Source organism: Myotis myotis, unplaced genomic scaffold (assembly GCF_014108235.1).
Source record: "Myotis myotis isolate mMyoMyo1 unplaced genomic scaffold, mMyoMyo1.p scaffold_m19_p_14, whole genome shotgun sequence".
Taxonomy (NCBI): Eukaryota; Metazoa; Chordata; class Mammalia; order Chiroptera; family Vespertilionidae; genus Myotis; species Myotis myotis.
The window spans coordinates 42,563,401-42,589,555 of record NW_023416318.1 but is presented as its reverse complement, the minus strand read 5'-3'; the positions used below and the strand labels follow the sequence as shown (position 1 = coordinate 42,589,555).

General features: G+C 35.9%; 1 protein-coding gene across 3 annotated transcripts in view; it reads left to right on the top strand.

Annotated features, from left to right (window-relative positions):
* Nucleotides 1–25,480, top strand: part of PPP1CB (protein phosphatase 1 catalytic subunit beta) — a 28,817-nt gene extending 3,337 nt beyond the window's left edge. For 2 of the 3 annotated variants that reach the window (XM_036335002.1, XM_036335001.1), the window contains exons 3-9: nt 6,214–6,345; nt 8,225–8,455; nt 13,021–13,125; nt 15,072–15,143; nt 16,141–16,292; nt 20,793–20,927; nt 23,668–25,480. In XM_036335002.1, coding sequence (XP_036190895.1) covers nt 6,214–6,345; nt 8,225–8,455; nt 13,021–13,125; nt 15,072–15,143; nt 16,141–16,292; nt 20,793–20,927; nt 23,668–23,772 — 932 coding nt within the window. In that variant the 3' untranslated portion in view covers nt 23,773–25,480. The remainder of the gene's footprint in view (nt 1–6,213; nt 6,346–8,224; nt 8,456–13,020; nt 13,126–15,071; nt 15,144–16,140; nt 16,293–20,792; nt 20,928–23,667) is intronic. The other variant, XM_036335003.1, reaches the window with a different exon arrangement.
* Nucleotides 25,481–26,155: the final 675 nt, after the last annotated feature.

Genomic DNA, 26,155 nt, shown 5'->3' with positions numbered 1-26,155 from the left:
AAATGTTGATTGGAGTTCCACAATATTCTTGATTTTTTTTTTCTTTTCTTATTATATTAAATTGCCAATCAGCGAAATAGATTAATGAAACCACATTAACCCTCCCTTTTTTAAAGAACAGTTTTACTTAGCTATAATTCACATACCATACAGTTCACCTATTTGAAGTGTATAATTCAGTGATTTTTTTACTATGTTCACAGAGTTGCACAGCCAACTTTATTTTTTATTTATTTATATTTTTGAATATATTTTTATTGATTTCAGAGCGGAAGGGAGAGAGAGAAAGAGAAACATCAATGGTGAGGGAGAATCATTGATTGGCTGCCTCCTGTAGGCCCCACACTGGGGATGGAGCCTGCAACCCCAGCATGTGCCCTGACCAGGAATCGAACCATGATCTCCTGGTTGATAAGTCAATGCTCAACCACTGAGCATCACCAGCAGGGCAGCACAGCCAACTTTAGAATGTTTCCACCCTCAGTCACAACCCTGTTCCCATTAGCCAACACTTTCTTTTTTTCTTCATCCCATTTCCCCCTCTCCTCACACTAGGTAGCCGCTAAATCTATTTTCTGTCGGGATTGTGCCTATTCTGGATGTTTGATATAAATGTAAGTGTATAATATGTGGTCTTTTGTGATTGACTTCTTTTAAAAGTTTACCCATGTTGTAGCACATGTCAGTATTTCATTCCTTTTATGGATGAATATTTCATTGTATAAAATAACTAATTGTATCTATTCATTCATCACTTGAGTTGTTTTCCCTTTTTGGCTATTGTGAATAATACTGCCATGAATATTCGTGTACAAGTTTTTGTGGGGTCGTATTTTCAGTTCCCTTGAGTATATAACTAGGAGCGGAATTGCTGAATCATATGGTAACTCCATATTTAACCTTTTTCGCATCTGCCAGACTGTTTAAAGTAGCGGTTCTCAACCTGTGGGTTGTGACCCTTTGGGGGTCGAACGACCCTTTCACAGGGGTCGCCTAAGACCATCGGAAAACACATATATAATTACATATTGTTTTTGTGGTTAATCACTATGCTTTAATTATGTTCCATTTATAACAATGAAAATACATCCTGCATATCAGATATTTACATTTCGATTCATAACAGTAGCAAAATTATAGTTATGAAGTAGCAACGAAAATAATTTTATGGTTGGGGGTCACCACAACATGAGGAAGGAACTGTATTAAAGCGTCGCGGCATTAGGAAGGTTGAGAATCACTGGTTTAAAGCCTTTTTTTTCTGAGTAACTTGTTTAATTATGACCCAGTTGTCTAAAGGTTAGGCAATTTGAAGGAAGTGTTAAGTTGCTCATGGCAGCCTCAGCTTCTGCAGAGAAAGTGTGTATAGATCCAAAGCCAAGTCTGTTAGAAAAGAGTAGGTTGGGGAGCACGGGAGATCATCTGAGGGATACTTTCTTCTCTTGCTCCTTGGATGAGAAGCTAGAGGAGGCATAAAGGGTGGTACAGGTTTTAACTGATTCAGAAATTTGGAGTGTTTGTTTTCCCATTAGTTACTTCCAGCAGGTGAGGGAAAGTTTGACAGTTTGAATAGCCCAGAAGTGTTTCTGTTTTGTTATTTAAGGAGAGCTGGAGCTTTTCTGGTAAATTTCTAAATCCAAGATTAGGATTTAGACATCTATTTACATTTGAGTCTAAAGACAGGTTATATTAAGATTTAGGATTAGTAAATTGTATCTGATAGGCTTTTTTCTCTCGTATCTTATTCTCCACATTTATTGTTTAACGGTATCCATCCCAATAACAGGCATTCTTAAACAACTCTAACAGAAGCAAAATAATGTAGGTGCATAAGAATGTCAAGATATTTAGAAATAATAACAAAATGTCATTAAGTGTTTCTGAAACAAAGGTTATCCTGGAAGTCTTGGAATTGGGGTATAGGGATGCTAAGAGAAATGGTTTGTAAATGTCAGGAAGCTTAGCAGTGATGTGGTGGAATCTTCTGTTTTTGAGTGGTTACAAATTTTTATAACCTCAGGCAGTAATCACTGCTCCTCTACCTGCTGTAAATAGCTATTTCACAGCTTATTCTTCCTGGAAAAATGGAGGATCAGAGAAGACAGGAGAAAGAAATAAATGTCATAATTCTTCCTTCTGGTACACTCTCCATATCCCCCTACACTGAATTGATTACCTTTGAAGTCTTGGTTATTAGTAGGTGAAAAGTATTTTTTTTTATACTTCAGTCTCCGAAATACGCCATACAACAGAGACTTTCCATCTGTTGAATAAAATGAAAATGCTTAAATGGAAAAGAAGTCTTTATTCCACAATTAAGGGTAGAAGACTAAAAGTGCACACACTGATTCTGAAGATAAAGAAGTAGAAATAATTAGTAGCTAGTCCTTCCCTAGTTGAAGGGTAAGTACAGTTTCTGGTATAAGTGGGTACTTGTTATATTAGTAGAAAAAGTAGCTGAAACTGGTTTGGCTCAGTGGATGGAGCGTCGGCCTGTGGACTGAAGGGTCCCAAGTTCGATTCTGGTCAAGGGCGTGTACCTGGGTTGCGGGCACATCCCCAGTGGGAGATGTGCAGGAGGCACCTGATCGATGTTTCTAACTCTCTGTCTCTCTCCCTTCCTCTCTGTAAAAAATCAATAAAATATATTTTTAAAAAAAGAAAAGAAAAAGTAATTAAAGGGCAGTGACAAATGTCCTTCCCAAATTTACCCACATTTGTGCAAGGACAAGGAGAGGTATTTATACTATGTGCATCATCTAGTGGGAACATTGTTATTGGCTCTTCATCTGTGCTGACACTGTATAATTTGGAGATTTGGGCACAGTTTTTTTGTGTGGTTTTTTTTCCACTATAAAGGAATTCTATCCCTAGAACGTTCATCAGAATACCCCCGAGTTCCCAACCTGTCAATTACAGGTTGACCAAGACATTTTCTTGGTTTGTCTAACACTATTTTTACTTTTCCCCTAATCCTACCCCCTATGTTCAAGATTTAGAGAAATCAAAGTTACTTTTCATAATAAGTTTAAGGACATCTATTAAATATTGTGGGCATTCCTTAACATATACCAAAAATATACAAGTGGTAATTTCTTAACAGTTTATTCATTGATCTATCTTGTACTTTAAATGGGTCTTACACATGACTTTGTAATATGCATTGGTCATTTGGAGAATACTGGTTAAACTGAATTATGTAGATATTCAATTGTACTCAACACCTTCTATGATATCAAAAAAATCACATTTGTTAATATTATAACAAGATATTAAAAAATGAGTCCTTAAGTATGGAGAAGCCATCAGGTTCGTGGTGCTGGATATAAGGTTTCCCAAATTTTAATTTTCACTTGAAAGCTTGAAATGTAACATTAACAAAAATGCTGTCAGTTGTTTTCCTTGAAATGACACACTTTGTTTTCAAGAGTATTTGTTAAATATCTAAGTGTGAATAACCATAGTTTGTCATTATCTGTTAAATATCTAAATGTGAATAACCATAGTGTGTCAGTTGTGCTTTCTAGTAAAAAAGATGTTCTGTGGGGGTTGGAGGGGAGTGGCTAGATCAGCTTCAAACTAAGATAGTCACATGAGTGCTTTTCTTGGAGACAGCTATTGTACTTTGGTATGCAGCAGAAATGCTTTATGGGTACTTCCCCTTTCATCATCCTGAATATGAAAAAGATGTATACTCAGTGGTGGAGATTGTTTTTACTGCCTCGTTAAGGGCATTCTTAAGTGAAGCTGGGCTTTTTTATGTTTACTAAAAGTGCATGGCAGTAAACACACTAGTGACTACAATAGTACAGTTAGCACTGATTTGGTTTGTGCTGGGTACCAGCAGTTTTAACAACCATTGCTTTTACATGGTGCAGATGTCAACACAATGAAAAAGGAGTCACACTTTGAGAACCTTAGGGCTAGGACACTCCTTCCTGTACACCTGAATTGTCTAGCCCTCACCTATGTGTGTTACATCGATGTGAGAGAAAGAGAAACAGCGATTGGTTGCTTCCTGTGCATATCCACATCGGGGATTGAACCTGAAACCTGGGTATGTGCTGTGACTGGGAATCAAACCGGCAGCCTTTCTGGACATGTGCAGATGCTCAACCAACTGAGTCACACTGGCCAGGGTAGTTACTTTCCTTCTTTACCCTTTTATCATTATCAGCTTATCAGTGTACTTGGAATGATTTTTTAAGATGATTCATAGACCCCTTTGAGAATTCATGAAAGCCAGGGGTCTTGTCAGAAAAATACATATGTTCATGTACATACACAATCTTATATACATTTGTGTTTATTATACAGGGCTCCTGAAGGCCACCTGTGGGCTCTGAAACTACATTAATTTTTCCTATCAGACTTCAAGTGCATTGAAATTATAGCAACTGCCTAATTCTTTCACTTAAAACTAAAATTCCACGTTTTAGCCTATTGTAAAAATTAGGCATTTTTTCTTTTTTGGCTAAAGGTAGACTTATGTGTAAAATACAGGCTGGGGCAAAAGTGGGTTTATAGTTGTGAGTACACAAACCAGAGTTTATTCTTGTATTATTTTTATTCTGCTTATTTTGTTTAGATATGTATTTATTGCCATTTTATTGTTCATACTTTACCTTTTTTTTCCCCCTTAAAGAAGGCCCTATAACATTTAATATACTATTGGTTTGGTGGTGGTGAAGTCCTTTTAGCTTTCTCTTGTCTGGGAAGCTCTATATGTCCTTTGATTCTGAATGATAACTTTGCTGGATAGGGTAATCTTGTTTATAGGTTATCTTGTATTATTACTTATTATTGTATTATTTTCCACACAAGTAACTGTAAACTGCTTTTGCTACACCATGTATATTGAAATTAATTGACATTTATCATACAGAAAAATTTAGGCAATATAGGAAACCTGGATTTAAATGCACTTTGCTGTTGATTCATATGTATCCTTGAGTGAATCTTTATTGGGTGTAGAAGTAGGGTAGAACCCATTGGAATTAAAATGTTAAAGATTGGGCAGACATGATAGATAGTAGAATTAGTTCTTTTTTTTCTTGGCATCCTTTCTATTTTAGAGAAGGTAGGTATTGATAAGAACTTGCTGGAGAAAGTAGCAGGTGGTTATTGAAAGATAAAATTTAGTCTGGCTGGCATGGGTCAGTGGTTGAGCATAAACCTATGAACCAGGAGGTCATGGTTTGAGTCTGATCAGAGCACATGCCTGTGCTGTGGGCTCGATCTCAGTGTGGGATGTGCAGGAGGCAACCGATTAATAATTCTCTCTCATTGTTGATGTTTCTAGCTTTCTCTCCCTCTCACTCTCCCTTCCTCTCTGAAATCAATAAAAATATTTTTTTAAAAATGTGTGGACTTAATTGTAAATGGAGAATAGTAGGCGTATATAAAGACATAGCCTATGCTTTCCTTATTTAAATGTCTTCTCAGTTAAGATTGAATGGGAGCTAGCAGTATATTTAGAGGTTAAAGGGAAAGTGAGTGGAGATGGTAATGAAATTATTACAAGCTCAATTCATTAGGGCAAATAAGGAACTCCCATGCACCATTTCTCCCCACTCCATCTCAGAAGTTACTGGAAACCATATTATTAATGAATTTTATTTTCTCATTCATGTGAAAAAAGTGTTTTTCTTCATCTAACTAGCTTATAGAATTTTTAATATAATGCCCTATTATAAACATAATAATGCATTGAACTTTATTAAATATCTGGCAACTTTGAAAATCTGTTTTGTTCTGATTGGAAAATAGAAGTGATAGTTGATAAAATTCTTGGGACTGCTGATAATATTCCAAGAAGTGTGTGAAGCTAAATCACCTGACAGCTGCTTTTCCTAATCTTCCTTTCTTCATAGCCACAGCTTCTTAATGATGCTATTTTGGCATTTTATTATTAAATGCAAGACTTTGCTGAGAGAATAGGCCAGACACTCAACAGGTGCTGTCCCGGAAACATTTTAGGGCTGTGAGGCCTCAAGTTAGCCATTGCAGAGCAAAGAGGGCTGCATTTCCATGGTAGCAACTTGCCTGAGCATCAAGAATTAACAAGAATGGAGATAGAAGCAAAAGATCATAGAATAACCTTACTGTTAGTCATAGGACATAACAGGTTTTCTGATAGTTTGCTGCCTGTCAAAATATTATTATTTTGTGGATAAATTTTAGAAAACTGACCATTTATTCATTGTTTATCAGTACGAGGATGTCGTCCGGGAAAGATTGTGCAGATGACTGAAGCAGAAGTTCGGGGCTTATGTATCAAGTCTCGGGAGATCTTTCTCAGTCAGCCTATTCTTTTGGAATTGGAAGCACCGCTGAAAATTTGTGGTAAGTAAATGGGTAAAGCTGGAAACAATCTCTTTTGAATCTCAGTCTTCCTCCCATATTTACATTGAAGATGATCTAGGGAAAGCATTTTAAAGTTTTTGTATAAAAGAGAAGACTAATAGGTTTTCTTTTATAAAATTCTATAAAAATTGAAACTTTTGCCATGGCTGGTTTGGCTCAGTAGATACAGTGTTGGCCTGCAGACTGAAGAGTCCCGGGTTCGATTCCTGTCAGGGGCATGTGCTTGGGTTGCGGGCTTGGTCCCCAGTGGGGACCCGAGTGCAGGAGGCAACCGATCCATGCTTCTCTCTCATCACTGACGTTTCTCTCTCTCTCTCCCTTCCTCTCCGAAGTCAATAAAAATATATATATTTTTAAAAAATTGAAACTTTCATGAAATGACAAGTTACAGACAAAATATTAGCTACATATACAACAGATAAAAAGATCACTGTTCACACTATATAAAAGATTTCTTATAGATAAATAAGAAAAAGCTATACAGTCAAAAAATAAAGAGTCAGATCTTAGAAGAAATTCAAATGCCCAATAAATGTAAGATCCTCAATCTCACTAGTAGTCAGGGAAATGCAATTCAAAATCAAATCCTGAATGATAATCAGATTGAAAAAAATACCAACACTGATTAATGTTAAAGAAGTGGTGAAATAGGCATGTTGGTGCACAAGTTAAAAAAAAAACCACAAACAGGTACAGAACTAGTGTCAGTATGGCAATGTTCATGGTATTCTAACTTTGTTGTGATCATTTTGACTTATTTGAAAATTATGTAACTTTACAGTTTGTTGTTTTAAGTCTTATAATGGCTTTTGGCTGAAAGCAAAAACTTAAGACCTTAAGTGGAGTAATAACAATTTTACATAGTTCATCTAACAGCAGGAAGTGGTATAAATAATGTATTGTGCTGGCTTTTGGTTTAGTAATGCAGTTTTTCTTGGTAGTGGCTATTAGTGATTAAGACATAGTGTTTATGAACTTAACCATAAGTTTTTGCTCAATCAAGGATTATTTGCTATATGCAGAAATTTATCTGGCCCTGGCCAGTTTGGCTCAATTAGTCGCACTGAAGCGTTGGGGGTTCGATCGCCATTTGGGGTGCATATGGGAGGCAACCAATCAATGTTTCTCTCTCTCTCCCTCTCCCTTCCTCTCTCTCTCTCTAGAATCAATGAAAAATGTATTCTTGGGTGAGGATTTTAAAAAGAATTTATTTTGCATGTTTCTTAGCGATCTACTGTTTCTAAGTTCTCGCTATTTGTCTTGCTATTTGGTATAACAATAGGACCTAAGTTAAACTACCAGATAATAAGATTAACTGTATTAGTTCTGTATTGTTGTATAACAAATCACCCCAAAACCTTATTGCTTAAAACAACATTAATTTATCACCTCACAGTTTTGTGAGTCAGGATTTTGGACCCAGCCTACCCAGGCCCTCTGGTTCTAGGGCTCTCACAAGACTAGTCAAGGTGTCACGTGGTCATTTTGAGGTTCAACTGGGAAAGGATTCAGTTCCTTATGTGCTAATGGATTGAGGGCCTCTGTTCTCAATAAGCAGGTGGCCAAAGGCCTCCTTCAGTTCTTTGCCATGTGTGCTTTCCCAGAAGGCAACTGGCTTCATCAAGAGTGAGAGAAAGCAAGAGAGTACAAGCAAGATGGAAGTCACAATCTTTTGTAACAATCTCAGATGTGACAGCCCCTCTTACTTTGCTATATCCTCTTTATTTGAAGCAAGTCACTACAGCTCACATTCAGGGTGAGAGGATTACACAAGGGAGTAAACGTGAGGAATCATTTCATAGAAGGTGATTGTACAACAGTAACAAAATATTCTAAAGCTGACCTTTTCTCTTTTTAGGAGATATTCATGGACAGTATACAGATTTACTGCGATTATTTGAATATGGAGGCTTTCCACCAGAAGCCAACTATCTTTTCTTAGGAGATTATGTAGACAGAGGAAAGCAGTCTTTGGAAACCATTTGTTTGCTATTGGCTTATAAAATCAAATATCCAGAGAACTTCTTTCTCTTGAGAGGAAACCATGAGTGTGCTAGCATCAATCGTATTTATGGATTCTATGATGAATGTAAGTAAAAATAAAAACCTATTTTTTTTTTTAATGGAAAAAGTCCCTAATAATTTTCTACTTAAAAAAAGTTCTTTCAATTTAGAGTTTTTTAAAAAAATATGATACATTTAAGCATAAGCCCAAGAAGAGAGCTTTCCATGGAAGAGGAACCTGAAACTGGGAAATGTTACTAATTAAGTTGGTTCCTTGGGATCTCTTTCAGGTTGACTGCAGCTTGTTTGGCTTAAAGGACCTTTTGTAATTAGCTTACATAGTAAAATATCCAAGTGGACTAGAGGTTACTACAGACAGTAGCTTCTGGTTTTCTAGTGCCCATTAAGGTTTTAGCTCTCAGCATTCTTGTGATATGACAAAATCTTACTGGCTCTTTGTCAAAGAAATATTGAGACACTCTGAAATTATTTTAAAAGTTCGAGTTTCTTTTAGGATGTTAGTCTATACTTATAAACTAGAGAGATAAAGATACTGAATATTCTTTCCTTATTTTGTTGTACTTTTTTGGCAGTAATAAATCACTGATTTGCTGTTGTGCAGTACTGCTTCCAAGTGTCATTACTGAACTATCCCATTACATTTGAATTGGTCTTTTGTTTTTTTCTAGCATTTCAAAGTAAACATATATTTGGTTAATTACAATTTAGAACCAATTACAATAATTTTTAAATTAAATTTATTGTTTTTCAGTGCTGAGCTCTCTATTTGAATCTGTTTTTGCTTTTTTTCTGTATCCTTAAATATGGTAGAGTCCTATTTAAACTCCTATCTCTTTAGTTCATATAATTATTATTTGACAAAGGCTTAAGGAAGTGTTATATGTCTGGCACTATTCTATACACTGGGAATGCAGCAGTGCACAAGACAAATGATCTCAGTTGTAAGATCAGATAGTACATAATGTAAAACTTTTAAACAATCACTGAAAGGATTCCTTAAGTAAAAAATAAACTAGGGGGAAAAAACCTGGGTAATGTGTTGTAGACAAAAGGTTAGTATCCTTAAATACAAAAAAGCTTTTACAAATTAATTTAAAAAATCAACAAAACATATGAATAGGCATGTCACAAAAGAAGAAATACAAGTGGGCAAAAATATAGAAAAAATCTTCAGTCTAACTATTAAATAAACAAATTAAATTGATACTGTTTTTCACCTATCAATTTGACAAAGACTTAATTCCTGGTGTTGACCAAGATACAGAAAAAGGTACTCTCAGCCATTACTGGTAGGGATATAAACTGATTCAACATTTACTTAATTATATGTTATGGGGGCGGGGAGGAAGGTTGTTATCGCTGGCCCCAGGACAGATCATGGGATATGGCCTGGGGATCCCCAACACCTGGGGGCGTTCTTGTAAGCCCACGAAAGGGGGTGGAACCGTATCTGCAAGACAAAGACCTCAGAAGGTTATAAAAAGTGAAGCCCTCTGCGTGTTTCTTCACTCTGGTTTGGAAATTATTCCTGGAGTCCACTAGTGTTAATAAACGGGGTCCCTCCCTTTCTCTAGGAAGCGTGCTTGGTATTTCTTTGGTCTTCTCAACAAGGTAATACCAAATACAAAAGAATACATTTAAAAATTAGAACTTGCTGTTTGAATTTAAAATATACATCCCAAATCATATGTTATGAACTTCAACCACAGATAGGTATTTTTTCCTTTTTCCAAAATATAAATTATGTTTAAAAGGCTCAGATGCTATCTAGTCTGCTACACACATAAAAGGCTAATATGCAGAGTGTCCCCTCGGGAGTTTGTTTGCTCGCTATGATGTGTGCTGACCACCAGGGGGCAGCACGGAATGAAGGAAGGCCCCTGCCAGTAGCCGGAAGGCCCCGATTGACCCTGATTGTCAGCCGGCCAGGCCTAGGGACCCTACCCGTGCACAAATTTCGTTCACTGAGTCTCTAGTCTCTAATATAACTTTACTACCTTTTAAGCATCATCAAAGTAAATACTGATGTGAATTTGTTGGCTTATCAAGTTTTCTCAGGTAACTCCTTTAAGAATCTGGCAATTTGGAAGCTACAGTATTAGAATTCTAGTCAGTCAGCCTCTTGCTGTGCTGCATTTCTAAAGATAGCTTGGATCTGAACATGCTCCCCTTTCCTAATCCATAGTGTGGAGATGCCCTAGAGATATAGTTGCTATAATCAATACTTTGGGCCTTTGAGGAATGATATAAAACTGTAAGAACTGTTCATAACTAATTCACCTAAATTCTAAATCCCAAGTATCTAACAGTTGAAAACTGGCCTCAAATATATAGAGTTTACCAGCTATTCATTCAATCATCTATACCCTTATTTGTCTTCCCAAAATTGGCAGGTATATCAAGCATGAACAGGGTATTAAATGGTATATTAATTCTCTTTCTTCACAAGCCACTGAATGGTCAAAAGGACCATTCAGCTAACAAGTATATTATTAGGACATAAGAAAAAAAAAATAAAACTTAAAAAATTACCCTTAAAAAGTATTATTCCAATTTCCTCTTGATTATTAACCATCTTGTGATAAATATTTCAATCTTTCAACATCAAAATTGGATGGTTTAGACTCCAGTAGAAGAAATGACAGATGTACAATAGGGAGAAAGGTTTGTCATTGAGAACAGTGTGTAAGAGCTCGATATGTAATGAAAAAAGTATGGAACTTCCAAATAAAAACTGTTGATTAAACACACGCACCTACTTTAACTCTTTCTGTAACTCTCCTAAAACAATAGGAAAGGGAATTTTAATGCATAAGCTTGCAAGTAAAAGAAAAAACAGAAAGTAAAACTTGGAGTGACTACTTAGCAAATGAGAGAAGGCTGAATCCTCAGTGGAGAAAGCCAAAAAGCAACTGATTTCACTGCTGAATCACTGTGACCCTCAGAAATGTTTCAGGATTTGGCAGCAGCATCAAGTACCATTTCTTAAGATGAACACCTGGTAGTGGAATTGCCAGGCCAAGTATAGGCATATCTTTAACTTCACTAGATAATCTATATATAAAAGCCTAAGCAACTGGCCGACGTTTGACCAGTAGCTATGACGTGCACTAACCATTGCGGGCAGACCTCAACACAGGAGCTGCTGAGCTGTGGTGACTTGACAGCTGCAGTTCTCAGGTGTTGCACCGGAATCAGAGAGGAGGGAGCCGGATTCCGGGTTGCGTCACCCAAGAACCGCCCTCTCGCAATCCGGGATCCCTCAGGGGATGTTGTAGAGCTGGTTTTAGCCCCATCCCTGCAGGCCAGGCCAAGGGACCCCACCTGTGCACAAATCCGTGCACTGGGCCTCTAGCGTTACTATGATTGCCAAAGTGGTTTTACTAATAATAGTTTTGTTGGGCAATATCTCCTTTTTTCTTTCTTTTAAGACTGATTCTTTTGTACTGCTGTATTATCAAGGATGATATTGTAAGGTATTCTAATCACTATTTTCATGGAGCTTACATTCTAATCTTGCATTATACTAGAGGCCCAATGCAAGAAATTCATGCAAGATTAGGCCTTCCTTCCCCTGGCTATCAGCATCAGCTTCCCTCTGGCACCTGGGGTTCCCTGGCAGCCCTGACTTCGTCCGGAAGGACGTCCGGTCTAATTAGCATATTACACTTTTATTATTACAGATTTTTATTTCTGAGGTGTAGTATGTGGTTTCAATTGTTTAATCAGACCAGCAGACAGAAAGTGGGTTGTAGTATATCAAACTATAACCACTTTTCTAAAGCTACATCAGAAATAAAGGTATATTCTTAAAAGATAAAATACAGGCTTTAATATCCTCAGGATAGAAATTATATCAAATGAAATAATGTATGTGAGAACAGCTTACAAGCAGTGCTTTGAGTTAGACTTACCATTGAGAGACAGGTTAAGGCAAAAAAAACATAGGAAATTAGTGCTTGAGTCTTTCATCCCTTCCCTGGGTTATTGCAACTTATTGCCAAATTCAGAAAAATTGAATAACACTAAAAAGGTGAACATACACTGAAGATTTTCTTTGTTGTAGCTTTTTATGCTAGACTAAAGGAAAATTTTGGCCTCTGTCTCTGTTTATACTTGCTATAGTGCCAAGTTGTAATTCATTCAAAAGTGAATACCAGTTAAGCACTTGGAAATTCTCCTTTCTTGGTAATAAATTTATGCTGTGTTGCTCAGTGCATTAGAGTTAAAATGGCCAATGTCCAGAGGCACCCCTTTTGCTTCTGCTTATTTATTTGGCTAGATATGTAACTAGTATACATATTGAATAGAAAAAATAAACTAATAGTCTATTAGACTCTTTCAAAGTTGCTATGTTACAGTGATCTTAGAAGACAAGTGTTCGATGTATTTGTTTCATAGAACACCTAAGACAATCTTTGAAGTCTTTGTAACTTTATTGAAGGTGTGTAAATGTTCTTTAAATGTATTACCATTTTTAAAATATACAAGTAGCACTTATTCATTATAGAAAAAAAACAGTGCTAGATAAACAAAGAAAATTGAAATCATTCATAATCCTGTGGCTGTGAGAAAACTAATGAGAACAGTTGTAAATGTATTCGTTCTACTTGCTTGGTCCTTTTGTAGGCAAACGAAGGTTTAATATTAAGTTGTGGAAGACCTTCACTGATTGTTTCAACTGTCTGCCTATAGCCGCCATTGTGGATGAGAAGATCTTCTGTTGTCATGGAGGTAGACTACTAAATTTACCTAATGGGCTTTTCTTATTCTTCTATTATTTAGAAAAGACCTATAATATTTAAGCAGTGCTTTTGTGAAAACTCAAGTGATTAAAACTGTTTAAATATGGCTAAAATCTCTTCTGTTACCTAGAAATTTATGATATTTATACATAATGAAAATAAAAATTTAGTATTTATCTTTAAAGAATTTCACATAGGAGGATAACCATAGTTTTGTTTTTAAAAATATCTTCCTTTTGGCCCTAACTGGTTTGGCTCAGCGGATAGAGCGTCAGCCTGCGGACTCAAGGGTCCCAGGTTCGATTCTGGTCAAGGGCATGTACCTTGGTTGCGGGCACATCCCCAGTGGGGGGTGTGCAGGAGGCAGCTGATCGGTGTTTCTCTCTCATCGATGTTTCTAACTCTCTATCCCTCTCCCTTCCACTCTGTAAAAAAATCAATAAAATTATATTTTTAAAAAAGTTATATCTTCCTTTTGCCTCATTTATAACAGGAAGATGCCCCTACTATCTGTAAAAATCAGAGAATCGTTGTTTTCCTGCCTTTATTAATGCCTTTTATCAGAATCCAAATAATTTAATATTCCCATATGCCAAGAGTTCTAGGCTTTATGTAATATGTCTGCTTTAGTCCTAAAAATAATTTTAGGTAGAATGTTATTCTGTATGACTTGTTTAAATAAGCTTGATTTTTAAAAGTTTATTTGAAAAACTAATATATTTCTAGCATTTGGCTACATGCCATGAAAATATATAGATACAGATATATAGAAAGAGATATATATAGATACGGCACCAATATATGAGTTGGCTATCTTGAGGAATTTAAAAATCTATTGATAAAATGTATACTTTCAAAACAGATATTGAGTAATGAAAGAAATTTAATTATGTCAAAGTACTTATAGAGACAGTAATTATGAGAAGTCAGGAAAAGGAGAGAATTGTTAGGTAAATGTTTATGGAGACAGATTTTGGAAAGGTGGAAACATAAGACAATCTTTATGTTTAGTTCAAGAAATGAGTGAGGACTGGCCTGTCTAGAATGTCAAGTACATGTTGGGGAATGATGAATGGGATCAGATTATAGAGATTTGAATACTGAGCAAAGGAGTTTATTGAATGGTTTGATAGCCATATTAGGTTTTTATACAGGGAAGTAATTTAATGAAAAACTTGTAAGAAAGTTAGTTTTCTATCAATATGTGGTAAAAAGTAAGACAATGCTAAAAAGATAGATGCACTTTTCTAGGCCTGAGAAAATAAGTAATCTCTAATGGTACATAATTCACTGTATTAATTGAAACATTTTACAATAGATACTAAACATTTAAGAAATTGTAGCTCTTGCACATTAGCATAGCTAAGAATAGAAGTGTAGCAAGCAGTATGGAGTATGAATATTTAGGTTCATTCTTTGTGATGATTGTCTACCAAAGACAAATATTGGCTGTTACCTATGTACTACTTGAAAGATTACAAAGTATTTTCATGTTTATCATTCTGTTCAACAATTATGCTTTTGTGAAGATAATGAGCATGTTGGAGTGGATTATAGACGGACAGAGTGGGGCACTTTAACTTAGGGTATGTTTAAGAGTACGTGATAAGTGGCAAAATGGTTGGAAAGATTGGAATTGAGTATGTTCCTATGAAGGACAGAGAATGGTTGTAAAGGAAGAAGAGTGGTAGGATTTCTTTTCCTTGGGAAGTTTTTTTAAATGAAAGGTAATTTCATGCCCTGGTAGAGAAAGTGGAGAAGCTAATTATAATGCTCTGTTGTATCAAAATGGGATTCTATTTAATAACAAAATATTAAAAGGAACACGTTAAATGTCTTTAATTTCACATAGTGAATCTATTTAATTAAATATTTTTTTGTTTGGGTGAAATTATTTTAGATGTCAGTACTATTGACTCATGTTTTTATTTATAGGACTGTCACCAGACCTGCAATCTATGGAGCAGATTCGGAGAATTATGAGACCCACTGATGTTCCTGATACAGGTTATGTATAGAGACGTTTGCTTAATCATTTTATGTAAAATACTAGAGAGCCTGGTGCACAAATTCGTGCACCAGTGGGGTCCTTTGGCCTGGCTTGCGGGGATCGGGCTGAAACTGGCTCTCCGACATCCCCTGAGGGGTCCTGGATTGCGAGAGGGCACTGGCCAGGCCAAGGGATCCCACCAGTGCATGATAGGGGCTAGGGAGACGCGGGAGGTTGGCCAGCCAGGGAGGGACCGCAGGAGGGTTCCAGGGTGTGTCTGGCCAGTCTCACTCAGTCCCGATTGGCTGGACCCCAGCAGCAAGCTAACCTACGGGTCAGAGCGTGTTCTCCCTGGTGGTCAGTGCACATCATAGCGAGCAGTTGAGTGGCCTTAGCATATCATTAGCATATTACGCTTCGATTGGTTGAACGGACAACCAGACTTCTGGACACTTAGCATATTAGGCTTTTATTATATAGGATTGGCATATTTGAATTATATTTAGTGGAAGAATTGGTTTATGTAATAAGTAATAGAACCCTACCAAATATTGATTTATTTAAAAGCTCTAGTATGTTGTTGGCTCAGGGATAAGTAAAATTGATCAGTGGAGTAGACTGTGGCACCCAGAAATAGACCGTGTAGGTAGCTCTGTAAGGAAAGGATGATCTATTTAGGAAATGCTGTGTGTTACTTGGTTATCAATATGGAGAAACCATATACAAAAGGTGAACAGCCTTTTCCATATATTGTGTGTATTCTTAGAGCGAGCCATACACATATATCCTCTAGATGGAAAAGGTGGAAAGTACTACCTTAAGAAACCAGGGATGATTATATTTGTAAGGGGCTTTAATAAAGAATGGCTAAGTTTGATAAACTGGGATTCCAGGGGCAAGAAATTGTTACTGTTTATTAAAGGGTAAGGTAAAGGGACAGGAGAAGAAAGGTGATGAAGGTATAATTTATAAACTTTGTTTTGCTTTATTCATTGCTGTTTTTATTCTTTAAAGGTTTGCTCTGTGATTTGCTATGGTCTGACCCAGATAAGGATGTGCAAGGCTGGGGAGAAAATGATCGTGGTGTTTCCTTCACTTTTGGAGCTGATGTAGTCAGTAAATTTCTAAATCGTCATGATTTAGACTTGATTTGTCGAGCTCATCAGGTATGAAATATAAAACTTTTGTATATTTTAATATTTATTAACTTCACACAAGTCTACTTTTATTTTTGAGGAAACTGAGAGGTGAAGCCTGTACCTTGTATTCACAATTAACAGTCTAATGATTTGTTAACCCTTTCTCACACTTTAAGAGGAAATGTTTCAAAATAATATATTTTTGCAGTTATTCTACAATTCTAATAAATTTTTCAGTGTTTGAAACTTTCTAGAAAGATTTGATCCCATTTTAATACGATATTTACTTACTATAGATAATAACCAAATGAATTGTGGGGATTTTGATAAGAGCCAACCACGCTGTAAAAAGACATTTTTGAGAAAGTTGAGGAAATTTGATTACAGACGGGGTATTAGAAATCCAGTAATAGTTGTTAATTGCTTTAGCTGTGATGATATGTCATTGTTATATAAGAAGGATGTCCATATCAGAAATGTTGCTTTAAAACACATCAGCAGAGCCTGGCCAGTGTGGCTCCGTGGTTGAGCATCGACCTATGAACCAGGCAGTCACAGTTCAATTCTGGTCAGGGCACATGCCCGGGTTGTGGGCTCGATCCCCAATGTGGGGCGTGCAGGAGGCAGCTGATCAATGATTCTCTCTCATCATTGATGTTTCTGTCTTTCCCACTTCCTTCCTCTCTGAAATCAATCAAAATACATTTTTTTAAAAAACAAAACAGGGAAAAAGGAGGGCTAAATGAAAAAAATGTAGCAAAATGCTGATAATTATTAAATCAGTGGTTAGTAAATGGGAATTACTAACTTTACTTTTGTACATATTTGAATTTTCATTATAAAATGAATATACAATTTAGGTTTGTTTGTTTGTTTACTTTTTTTTATGTCCTTTACCACTAAATTGTACACTTTTTAAGGAGGGGATTGTGACTTGTTGATCTTTCAATATTCACTGCCTTATAAACTTACTTATTACACCATGCTTTTAGTATTTGTTGAATAAAGGAATTAATTAAAAGCTTATTTTAACAATATATAACAATTTTAATATAACAAAGCTTCATGTTTTCTAAAACATAACTAATATGAAATACATTCAGAAGCATTTTTTATTTTATTTTTTTGATATATTTTTATTGATTTCAGAGAGGAAGGGTGAGGGCAAAGAGAGAGAGAAACATCAATGATGAGAGAGAATCATTGATCGGCTGCCTCCTGCACACTCCCTACTGGGGGTAAAGCCCGCAACCCGGGCATGTGCCCTTGACTGGAATCGAACCCGGGACCCTGCAGGCCGACCCTGCAGGCTGATGTATCCACTGAGCCAAACCAGCTAGGGCCAGAAAACCTTTTTGGACTACTTTTTTGAAAGTACTAAAAGTATTTGAAATTTGTAAATATAATATTTTTTAAAGATTCCTTGTTATTTTTTGTTAAAGCAAAATTTATTAAGTTTATGCTGTCCCACAATACCTCCCTTTTCATTAGGGCTTTACACCCATGACACATGACTACTTCTACCTCTTTGTGATTCTACATGATAAACACAGGTGACTGGCTTCTCATTTAAGCCTTCCATTAGATAAGAGGGCAGAGTTGCTAAATTTCCTTATAAAATACCCACTATACTCTTTTTTTTTTTTTTTTTTCAGCTGTAGAGCTCCATTCACTGGTCTTTTTTTTTTTTTTTTTTTTTAAAGTGATGATTTTAAAAGTAGGTTACTGGAATACCTGAGTTTGTGTGGTCATTTTTCCAGACGCCTCCAAAATCCTGTTGTGCTTATTTTCAAAAATATTTGTTTTGTTTTGAGCAGCAAATTATGCTCAGAGACCAAGATTATCTTTGTCAGTGATTTAACACAGGTTCACTGCAGTAATTAGAATAATTTCACAAGCCAATACTATGAATCAGTGGTTCTCAACCTTCTGGCCCTTTAAATACAGTTCCTCATGTTGTGACCCAACCATAAAATTATTTTCGTTGCTACTTCATAACTGTAATGTTGCTACTGTTATGAATCGTAATGTAAATATCTGATATGCAGGATGGTCTTAGGCGACCCCTGTGAAAGGGTCGTTTGACTGCCAAAGGGGTCGCGACCCACAGGTTGAGAACTGCTGCTATAAATGATTATGTCTCTTAATAAGCCAATAAAGAAATAACATATTCGCTATGGCCATTGTGGTTCAGTTGGTTGTGCGTTGTCCTTCGCACTGAAAGGTTGCCAATTTGATTTCCAGTCAGGCACATACGCGCCCAGTATTCTGGCTTAATCCTCAGTAGGGGGACATGCAGGAAGGAGGCAGTGATGTTTTGCTTTCACATCAATGTCTCTCTCTTACTCTCTCAATATTCTCTCTCTCCCTCTCTCTGTCTCTCTAAACAGTTTTGAAAAAATCTAAAAAAAAAAAAAAAGAACATATTCCAAAGCAATAATCACACAACCTGTTGTATCAGGCAAGGGGAAAGAAAGTAATAAAGTTCTAATTGAACTGAAGTGTACCTTTATAGGACTTGGTTGGTACTCAGGCTTAGGAGAGATGGTTTAGCCAAGGAGAACTGACAAGTAAAAGTCCCTTGTTACTAGAGCATGTTGCTAGGCAACAATGGAGCCAGTGTTGACAGGTAAGATGATCTCCTTTGTGGAGGCTGCTGCACAGCTTTCTCCCTGCAGATAAGCTTCTATTAGGGGAGGAGCTAATGCCCTTAAGAGAGTTATTTAGGTCAGCAGAGTCTCCAGGAACTCTCACATGGTCTTCACAAACTATGGGTATTTATAGTTTAAATGTTCCCTTCCCATAGTTGCTTCTTTACATGTTTTTAAAATTATTTTTTGTTGTTAATCTTCACCGAGGATATATTTTTCCCATTTTTTTTTTTTTTTTAGGAAGAGTGGAAGGGAGGGGGAGAGTCAGAGAGAGAGAAACATGGATGTGAGAGAGAACATCAGTTGGTTGCTCCTGTGTGCACCCTGACAGATTGCACGCTTGGGGCTCAAGCCTGCAGTCGAGATACATGCCCTTGACTAGAATCAAACCTGTGACCCTTCAATCTGAAGGCCATTGCTCTCGCCACTGAGCCAGACTGGCCAGGGCAAATGTTTTTCTGCTAAGCCCCCAGCAGCATCCCACAGCAGCTGAGTGCTTACCAATGACAACAGATGAGATCATGGCATCCTGACACAGCTTACCTCACTCTGACATCAAAGCAACTTTACTGCCCTAGCTGGTTTGGCTCAGTGGATAGAGCATCAGCTAGTGGACTGAAGGGTCCCAGGTTTGATTCCAGCCAAGGGCACATACCTGGGTTGCAGGTTCGATCCCCAGTAGTGCGCATACAGCAGGCAGCCGATAAATGATTCTCTCTTATCATTGATGTTTCTCTCTCTCCCTCTCCCTCCCTCTCTGAAGTCAATAAATATATTAAAAAACAAACAAAACAACTTTGCTCTTAGAAAATTCATTTTTGTCATAAACAGGTGGATTTCAAATCATATCAAACCAATACACAACACATTATCTCTAATATTAAGAGACTTGTGATGAGGAATAACACAAACTCTAAATATTTTCTGTAGGAACAAACCTGTTCTTTCAGTAAATATGGGATTGAATGAACAAGTGAACAAGGAAACTAAGAAATAAAAGGATGTACTGAGTGCCAAGTACCTTGCTGAGCCTGCAGTAGAAAAGGTGGCCAGGGTCTTAACAGAAAAGGTTAATACCTAAATTCTACCATGAGATAATTACATCATGAGCATGTACCTGATACTAAGAAATTATTTTAAAACATACATTATTTTGGAGGTGCTTTCTTATCTTAGCAAGCATTGTAGGATAAGTGTTACTTAATTAAGGGTACCTAAAAGACTTCAAACAGTATTCTTGCCCAATATAAATAAATATTAAGTGTTTAGGTATCATTACCTACCTCTCAAATTGTAGAGCTGAGAAACAAATTAATTCGCTCAGAAATTGACAATAAATTCTAAAAATCATGTTAAGTTATTAATGAAAATTTTAACCTATAACAAGCTAATTTTTTAGGAGTATGATCTGTGTAAATTAAGTTTAATTTAGTAGAGCATTATGTGTAGCTACATAATACTAACATAAAATTTAAAAGTGGAGCAAGTAAAACCTTGTGATAATCTGTTTTTCCTTGTCTGGTTATTGTTCACTGAATTAAGGATTCTGTAGTTGGATTATAGTGCCATCATCTAAGAAGTGCTTAGGGTCTCAGCTCCCTGCAGACACTACATATTAGCATATGGAGAGCCCTGGAAATGGCATGATTTCTAAACTTCTTAATAGTCATAAATTTATTATGATTTCATGTAAGCTAAATCTTTACCATTATAGAAAAAGCAAACTAATTTAAATATTCTAAGGCAGTTTAAGAATAAAAATCAAGCTTTCAAAACAAACAGGGTTTGCTTTCTTTTAGGTCTTTGTTACATTAATCTCAGTGAGTTTAGATGGTTGAGAATTACATGTTTTTTTCTTTGACATTTTCTTTGACAGGTGGTGGAAGATGGATATGAATTTTTTGCTAAACGACAATTGGTGACCCTATTTTCAGCCCCAAATTACTGTGGTGAATTTGATAATGCTGGTGGAATGATGAGTGTGGATGAAACTTTGATGTGTTCATTTCAGGTATGATATAAATTTATAACAACTAATTTATAACAACTGGAAATATAATTAATAAAAATATTGTCAGAAGAAATGTTTTTTTAGACTGGTGTACTTTTCTTGAGCCAGTGTAGAAAATCGGTTTTATTAAAAAGTGAATCTCAGCATAGGCTCAGTAGCGATTTCTGTTTTTATTCACAAAGGTTTTGGCCTTTTGGTATATATCAGATATTAGAGTTTTAGGGAACCTAAGTTATATTAGTCCTTTTTTCCCCCAAGAAAGTTTAACTAGAAAGTTACAGAGAAAATAGAGGTGAGCCAGCTGGGCTAGATAGGCTCAGGGAACAATAGAAGCCAAAGAAGGGCCCATGGAGCTTAGGAGAGAGAAAGGCAAAGGTAATATGCTTGGGGCGGGGAAGCTGAGGGAAGGGAAAGGCACAGGCGAGTGCAGGGTCCTTAGTATTGAGGGTTTTAAAGGCTCGGAATTTATAAACTCAGATGAAAATAACATAGAATATTTACCTAAGAAAAAGCTTTCCAGATAATCTTCAAGTACCCATTTATAAATATAGAAACATTTATAGTTTAAAAGTGATGAACTTTAACGTGCTACTTAAAATCATTCTTGTTCATAGACCAAAACAACTTTGATACTTTGTTTTTGCAAAGGTTATTTTATATCCCTGAACATACATACACTTTTTAAATGTAGACCATCCCTCTTTCTTTTTATATTACACTGTTTGTGTAATTTACACTCAGTATAATTAAGTATAAATGTTTGGCTTATCACTTATAATTTAAGGGAAGTAACCAGGCCATATCCTTCAACAGTCACCATAGTGGAGTTGAAGTAATATATTATTTTTCAGTGAGGCACTATGATGCTCTGAATAGTTCTAAGAAATATTTCATAAGCCTTTTGTATGCATTTTTTGTATAAATATTGAAATTTTCTATTTATAATGAGCTTAAAGCTCTATTTACATCCACCAGAATGAATACAATTTTATTTATTTATTTTTTTAATATATTTTTTGATTTTTTACAGAGAGGAAGGGAGAGAGATAGTTAGAAACATCGATGAGAGAGAAACATCGATCAGCCGCCTCCTGCACACCCCCTACTGGGGATGTGCCCGCAACCCAGGTACATGCCCTTGACCGGAATCGAACCTGGGACCTTTCAGTCCGCAGGCCGATGCTCTATTCACTGAGCCAAACCGGTTTCGGCGACAATTTTAGTAAGACAGTAACAAGTATTGGTGAGGATGTAGAGAAATTGGAACTTTCATACATCTATAGTAAAAATGGACATTGATAGTGAAAATGTAAAATGGTGCAGTAAACACAGAGTTTCTGTATGACCCAGCAATTCTAATCCTAGATGTACACCCAAAAGAATTAAAAATAGGTACTCAATTACATGCATATGCATATGCATAGGAACACTATAGTAGCCAAAAGGTTGAAAATGACACAAATGTCAATCAGCTACAGAGTGAATAAACAAAATGGTGTATTGTTTGATAATTAAAGGTAATGAAATACTGATACATGCTGTAACATAAATAAATCTTAAAAACAAAGAAGCCAGTCACAAAATACTACATATTGTCAGGTTCCATTTATATGAAAGAGCCAGAAAAGACTAATCAATAGAGAAAGTCAACTAGTGGTTGCTTAGAGTTAAAGGGCGGGGGAGGAGGAGTAGGAGAGTGAAAAGGGATGGGAACAAGGTTTCTTTTGGCGTGACAAAATTAGATTATAGCCGTTGCTCTACAACTCTGTAAATACATATACTAAAAAGCATTGACTTGTATATTTTAAATGGATGAACTTTATGTAATACAGGCAGTCCTTGGGTTACGTCGGACTTGACGTATGTCGTTTCGTGGTTACGTTGCCATCTCCCATTTATTTATTAAAAAAAAAAAAGTTCCGTCATTTCGATGTATGTACATATGTGCTTCATGTTTTTTATTTACTGTATTTACCACAAGTAAAGGTCAGGAATTGTTATCTTCCTTTTAAATTTGTTTTACTGTTTCACTTCATTACTGCTGTGTATGTGCTCCACGTGAATGACGTAGGTGCTTTATGTAGGTGGGTTCCAACTTACAGCAAAAATCGCCTTATGTTGCGCCGTTTGAACGGAATCTCCGACATAACCCAAGGACCTACTGTATACAAAAACAAAGCTGGTTTGTTTTAGGATGTTTTATTTTTAGAATTTTTATGAGTTTATTTGAGCCAAACTGATCGCATATGCTGAGGAGCAAGATCTCAAATGCCTCCTCAAAGCTGTTTTTTAAATGAAAAGATCTGTTTACACATAAAAAAATTAAGGTGTGAAGAGTTTGTGACTAGTTACCCTCTAAATAGTGGCAGAATTATGGTGAGAACCTAGGTCTTTTTGACTCTTAAAGCCAGAGTATTTTCCTCACCACAGAGATATACCAATTTAAAAAAATTTTTTTGCTTAAATCCAAGGAATGGTAGTTGATAGGTCTCGTATACTCATGCTTTTGTTAGTAAATTATTGATGGAATGACATAATTGCACTATTCAGATGTTTGCAAACTCTTTAAAATATGAGAAATATTTGTGGAAATTTGCTGTTTTTTCTACATTTTTATTGCACTTTACAATTTCTGCCATTTATTGAAGAAGAAGAAAAAATACCCACTGTTGTAACAGTAACTTTCTTAAACTTACTGCACTTGAAAGAATAACATTGTTAATAAATTGTTTACTTTAAGATATTGAAACCATCTGAAAAGAAAGCTAAGTACCAGTATGGTGGACTGAATTCAGGACGTCCGGTCACTCCACCACGAACAGCTAATCCACCGAAGAAAAGGTGAAGAAAGGAACTGTGTAAAGAAACCATCAGATTTGTTAAGGACATACTTCATAATATATAAGTGTGCACTGTAAAACCATCCAGCCATTTGACACCCTTTATGATGTCACACCTTTAACTTAAGGAGACGGGTAAAGGATCTTAAATTTTTTTCTAATAGAAAGATGTGCTACACTGTATTGTAATAAGTATACTCTGTTATAATATTCAACAAAGTTAAAAAACCAAATTCAAAATTACCCATTAAAGTTACATCTTCACTTATCACAGTTTTTAAAGTTGAAAAGCATCCCAATTAAACTAGATGTGATCGTTAAATCAGATGAAAGCATGATGATCCATCTGTGTAATGTGATTTTAGTGTTGCTTGGTTGTTTAATTATTTGGGGCTTGTTTTGTTTTGTTTGTTTGTTTTTGCTAGAATAATGGCAAATATTTTAAATTTTTTTCCCCTAAACATTTTTAAAAATGAAATGTGGGACGAGCTCTAAAGACATTCACCAACTATTATTTTCTCTTGCTTATTTACTTATGTACCTGTTTAATCTTACTAAGAAAACTTATGCTTCATTGCTGTGAAAAGGAATTTTAGAGGTTGATATTTTAAAAGTATGCAAACTGTCCAATCCAGTGATTTAATCAACAGTTTGGGCAAACTTTACAGCTGATAGTGAATATTTTGCTTCATACAGAAATTGCCACAGATATGGATTTGTGCACTCTAATTTTTAACTGATTGATGCTGTATTGTGCAGTAGCATTTCATTTAACTTTAAGATAAAGTTCATAGTATTACCCACCTAGTTGGTAATGTGATTATGTGGTACCTTTGTTTTAGGTTTTAATTTGCACGAAACACCTTTTGGCATGCTTAACTTTCTGGAAACACTCTCACCTGCATCGATTTTGTTTTTTGGGTTTTTGTTGTCGTTTTTTTGTGTTTAGATCCATAAAACATGGGAATCCTTTTTTGACAAGCCTTGGAAAGCTGACACTATCTCTCCCTTTCTCTGTACGAAGGACATATTTAAATGAATGCTGGTCAGTGGGACATTCTGTCAACTATGGGTATTGGGTGCTTAACAGTCTATTAATGCCATGTGAATGTTGTATACGATTGTAAGGCTTATGTCACTAAAGATTTTTATTCTGATTTTTCATGATCAAAGTCCATATGATATTGTATAGACATGCTTTGTAGTGAACTATAGTAGCAATAATTTCTGTACATGATCAAGGGTTTTTTGCAGCATTTCTTTTCCTCTTCTCTCTTTCTCTTTTTAAGGGTTAGCATTAACAAATGGCAAGACTAGAAAAGTGAACATAAAGATTTTATAAGGAGAACTTAGAGGACACAGATTTGTGATTTTTGGGTGCGATACTTTTGATGTGATTCTAAAAGCTTTTATTGAGCATTGTCAAATTTGTAAGTTCATAGGGATGGACATCATATTTATAATGCCCTTTTATGTGTGCTACCGTAGATGTGAAATTCTTGACCTTAATATTGTCTTTAAAAATGTTAAATTGAGAATTCTGTTAACTTACGTTTTATGAATTGGTGTATTGTATTACTGCAAGAGATTTGATTTTCAACTCAGTGCAACGTTCTTTCAAATGCATATGTCTTTTTTTCTAATTCCATTTTGTTTTAAAGCACATTTTAAATGTAGTTTTCTCATTTAGTAAAATTGTCTAACTAATATAAAGCCTGACTGGTTATTTTATTCCCTTTTTCCCTTTACAATGAGACATCTTACCTAATAATAGACAAACATGTAAATTAACTGTCCCTCTGCTATGCTCACCAGCCAATCAGGAGAGTATGCAAATTAACCCAACGAAGATGGAAGGTAATTTGCATACATAGTGGCGAAGCGGCAGAGCGAAGACAAGGCTCCGTCTGGAGCCGCGAAGGCCTGGGTCCCGGGTGCCGGAGGAAAACCAGTGCCAGCAGAATCTCTTCATGCAACGGGCCTCTAGTTTAGATATATTTTATTCAATTAAGATTTCACGGTCTTTGACATACATGGAATTGGTCCTGCTCTGAAGGTGTTCATGTACTGCATATGATGTATTAGATTGGGTCACACAAGCTTTTATCTAACATGATTCAAATATCTACCTCACTGGAGTGTACATTGAGCAATTTCTAATAGAATTTTAGGTGCACTCTTAGTAGTCATAGTGAAGTGGGTCTAGAAAATAAGCCTTTCGTAGGAAACAGGGCAGTCTTTTATTAATGTTAGTATTAATCAAAATAGCTAATTTAGATCCTCCTTAGTGGAGTTTTGTAATAATTTTCCAGGTCAATTCTGATTATGGAAAATTAGTCACTAAGCAAATTAATAGCGGTCACTAAATTTTAAAGAATGGAAACTTAT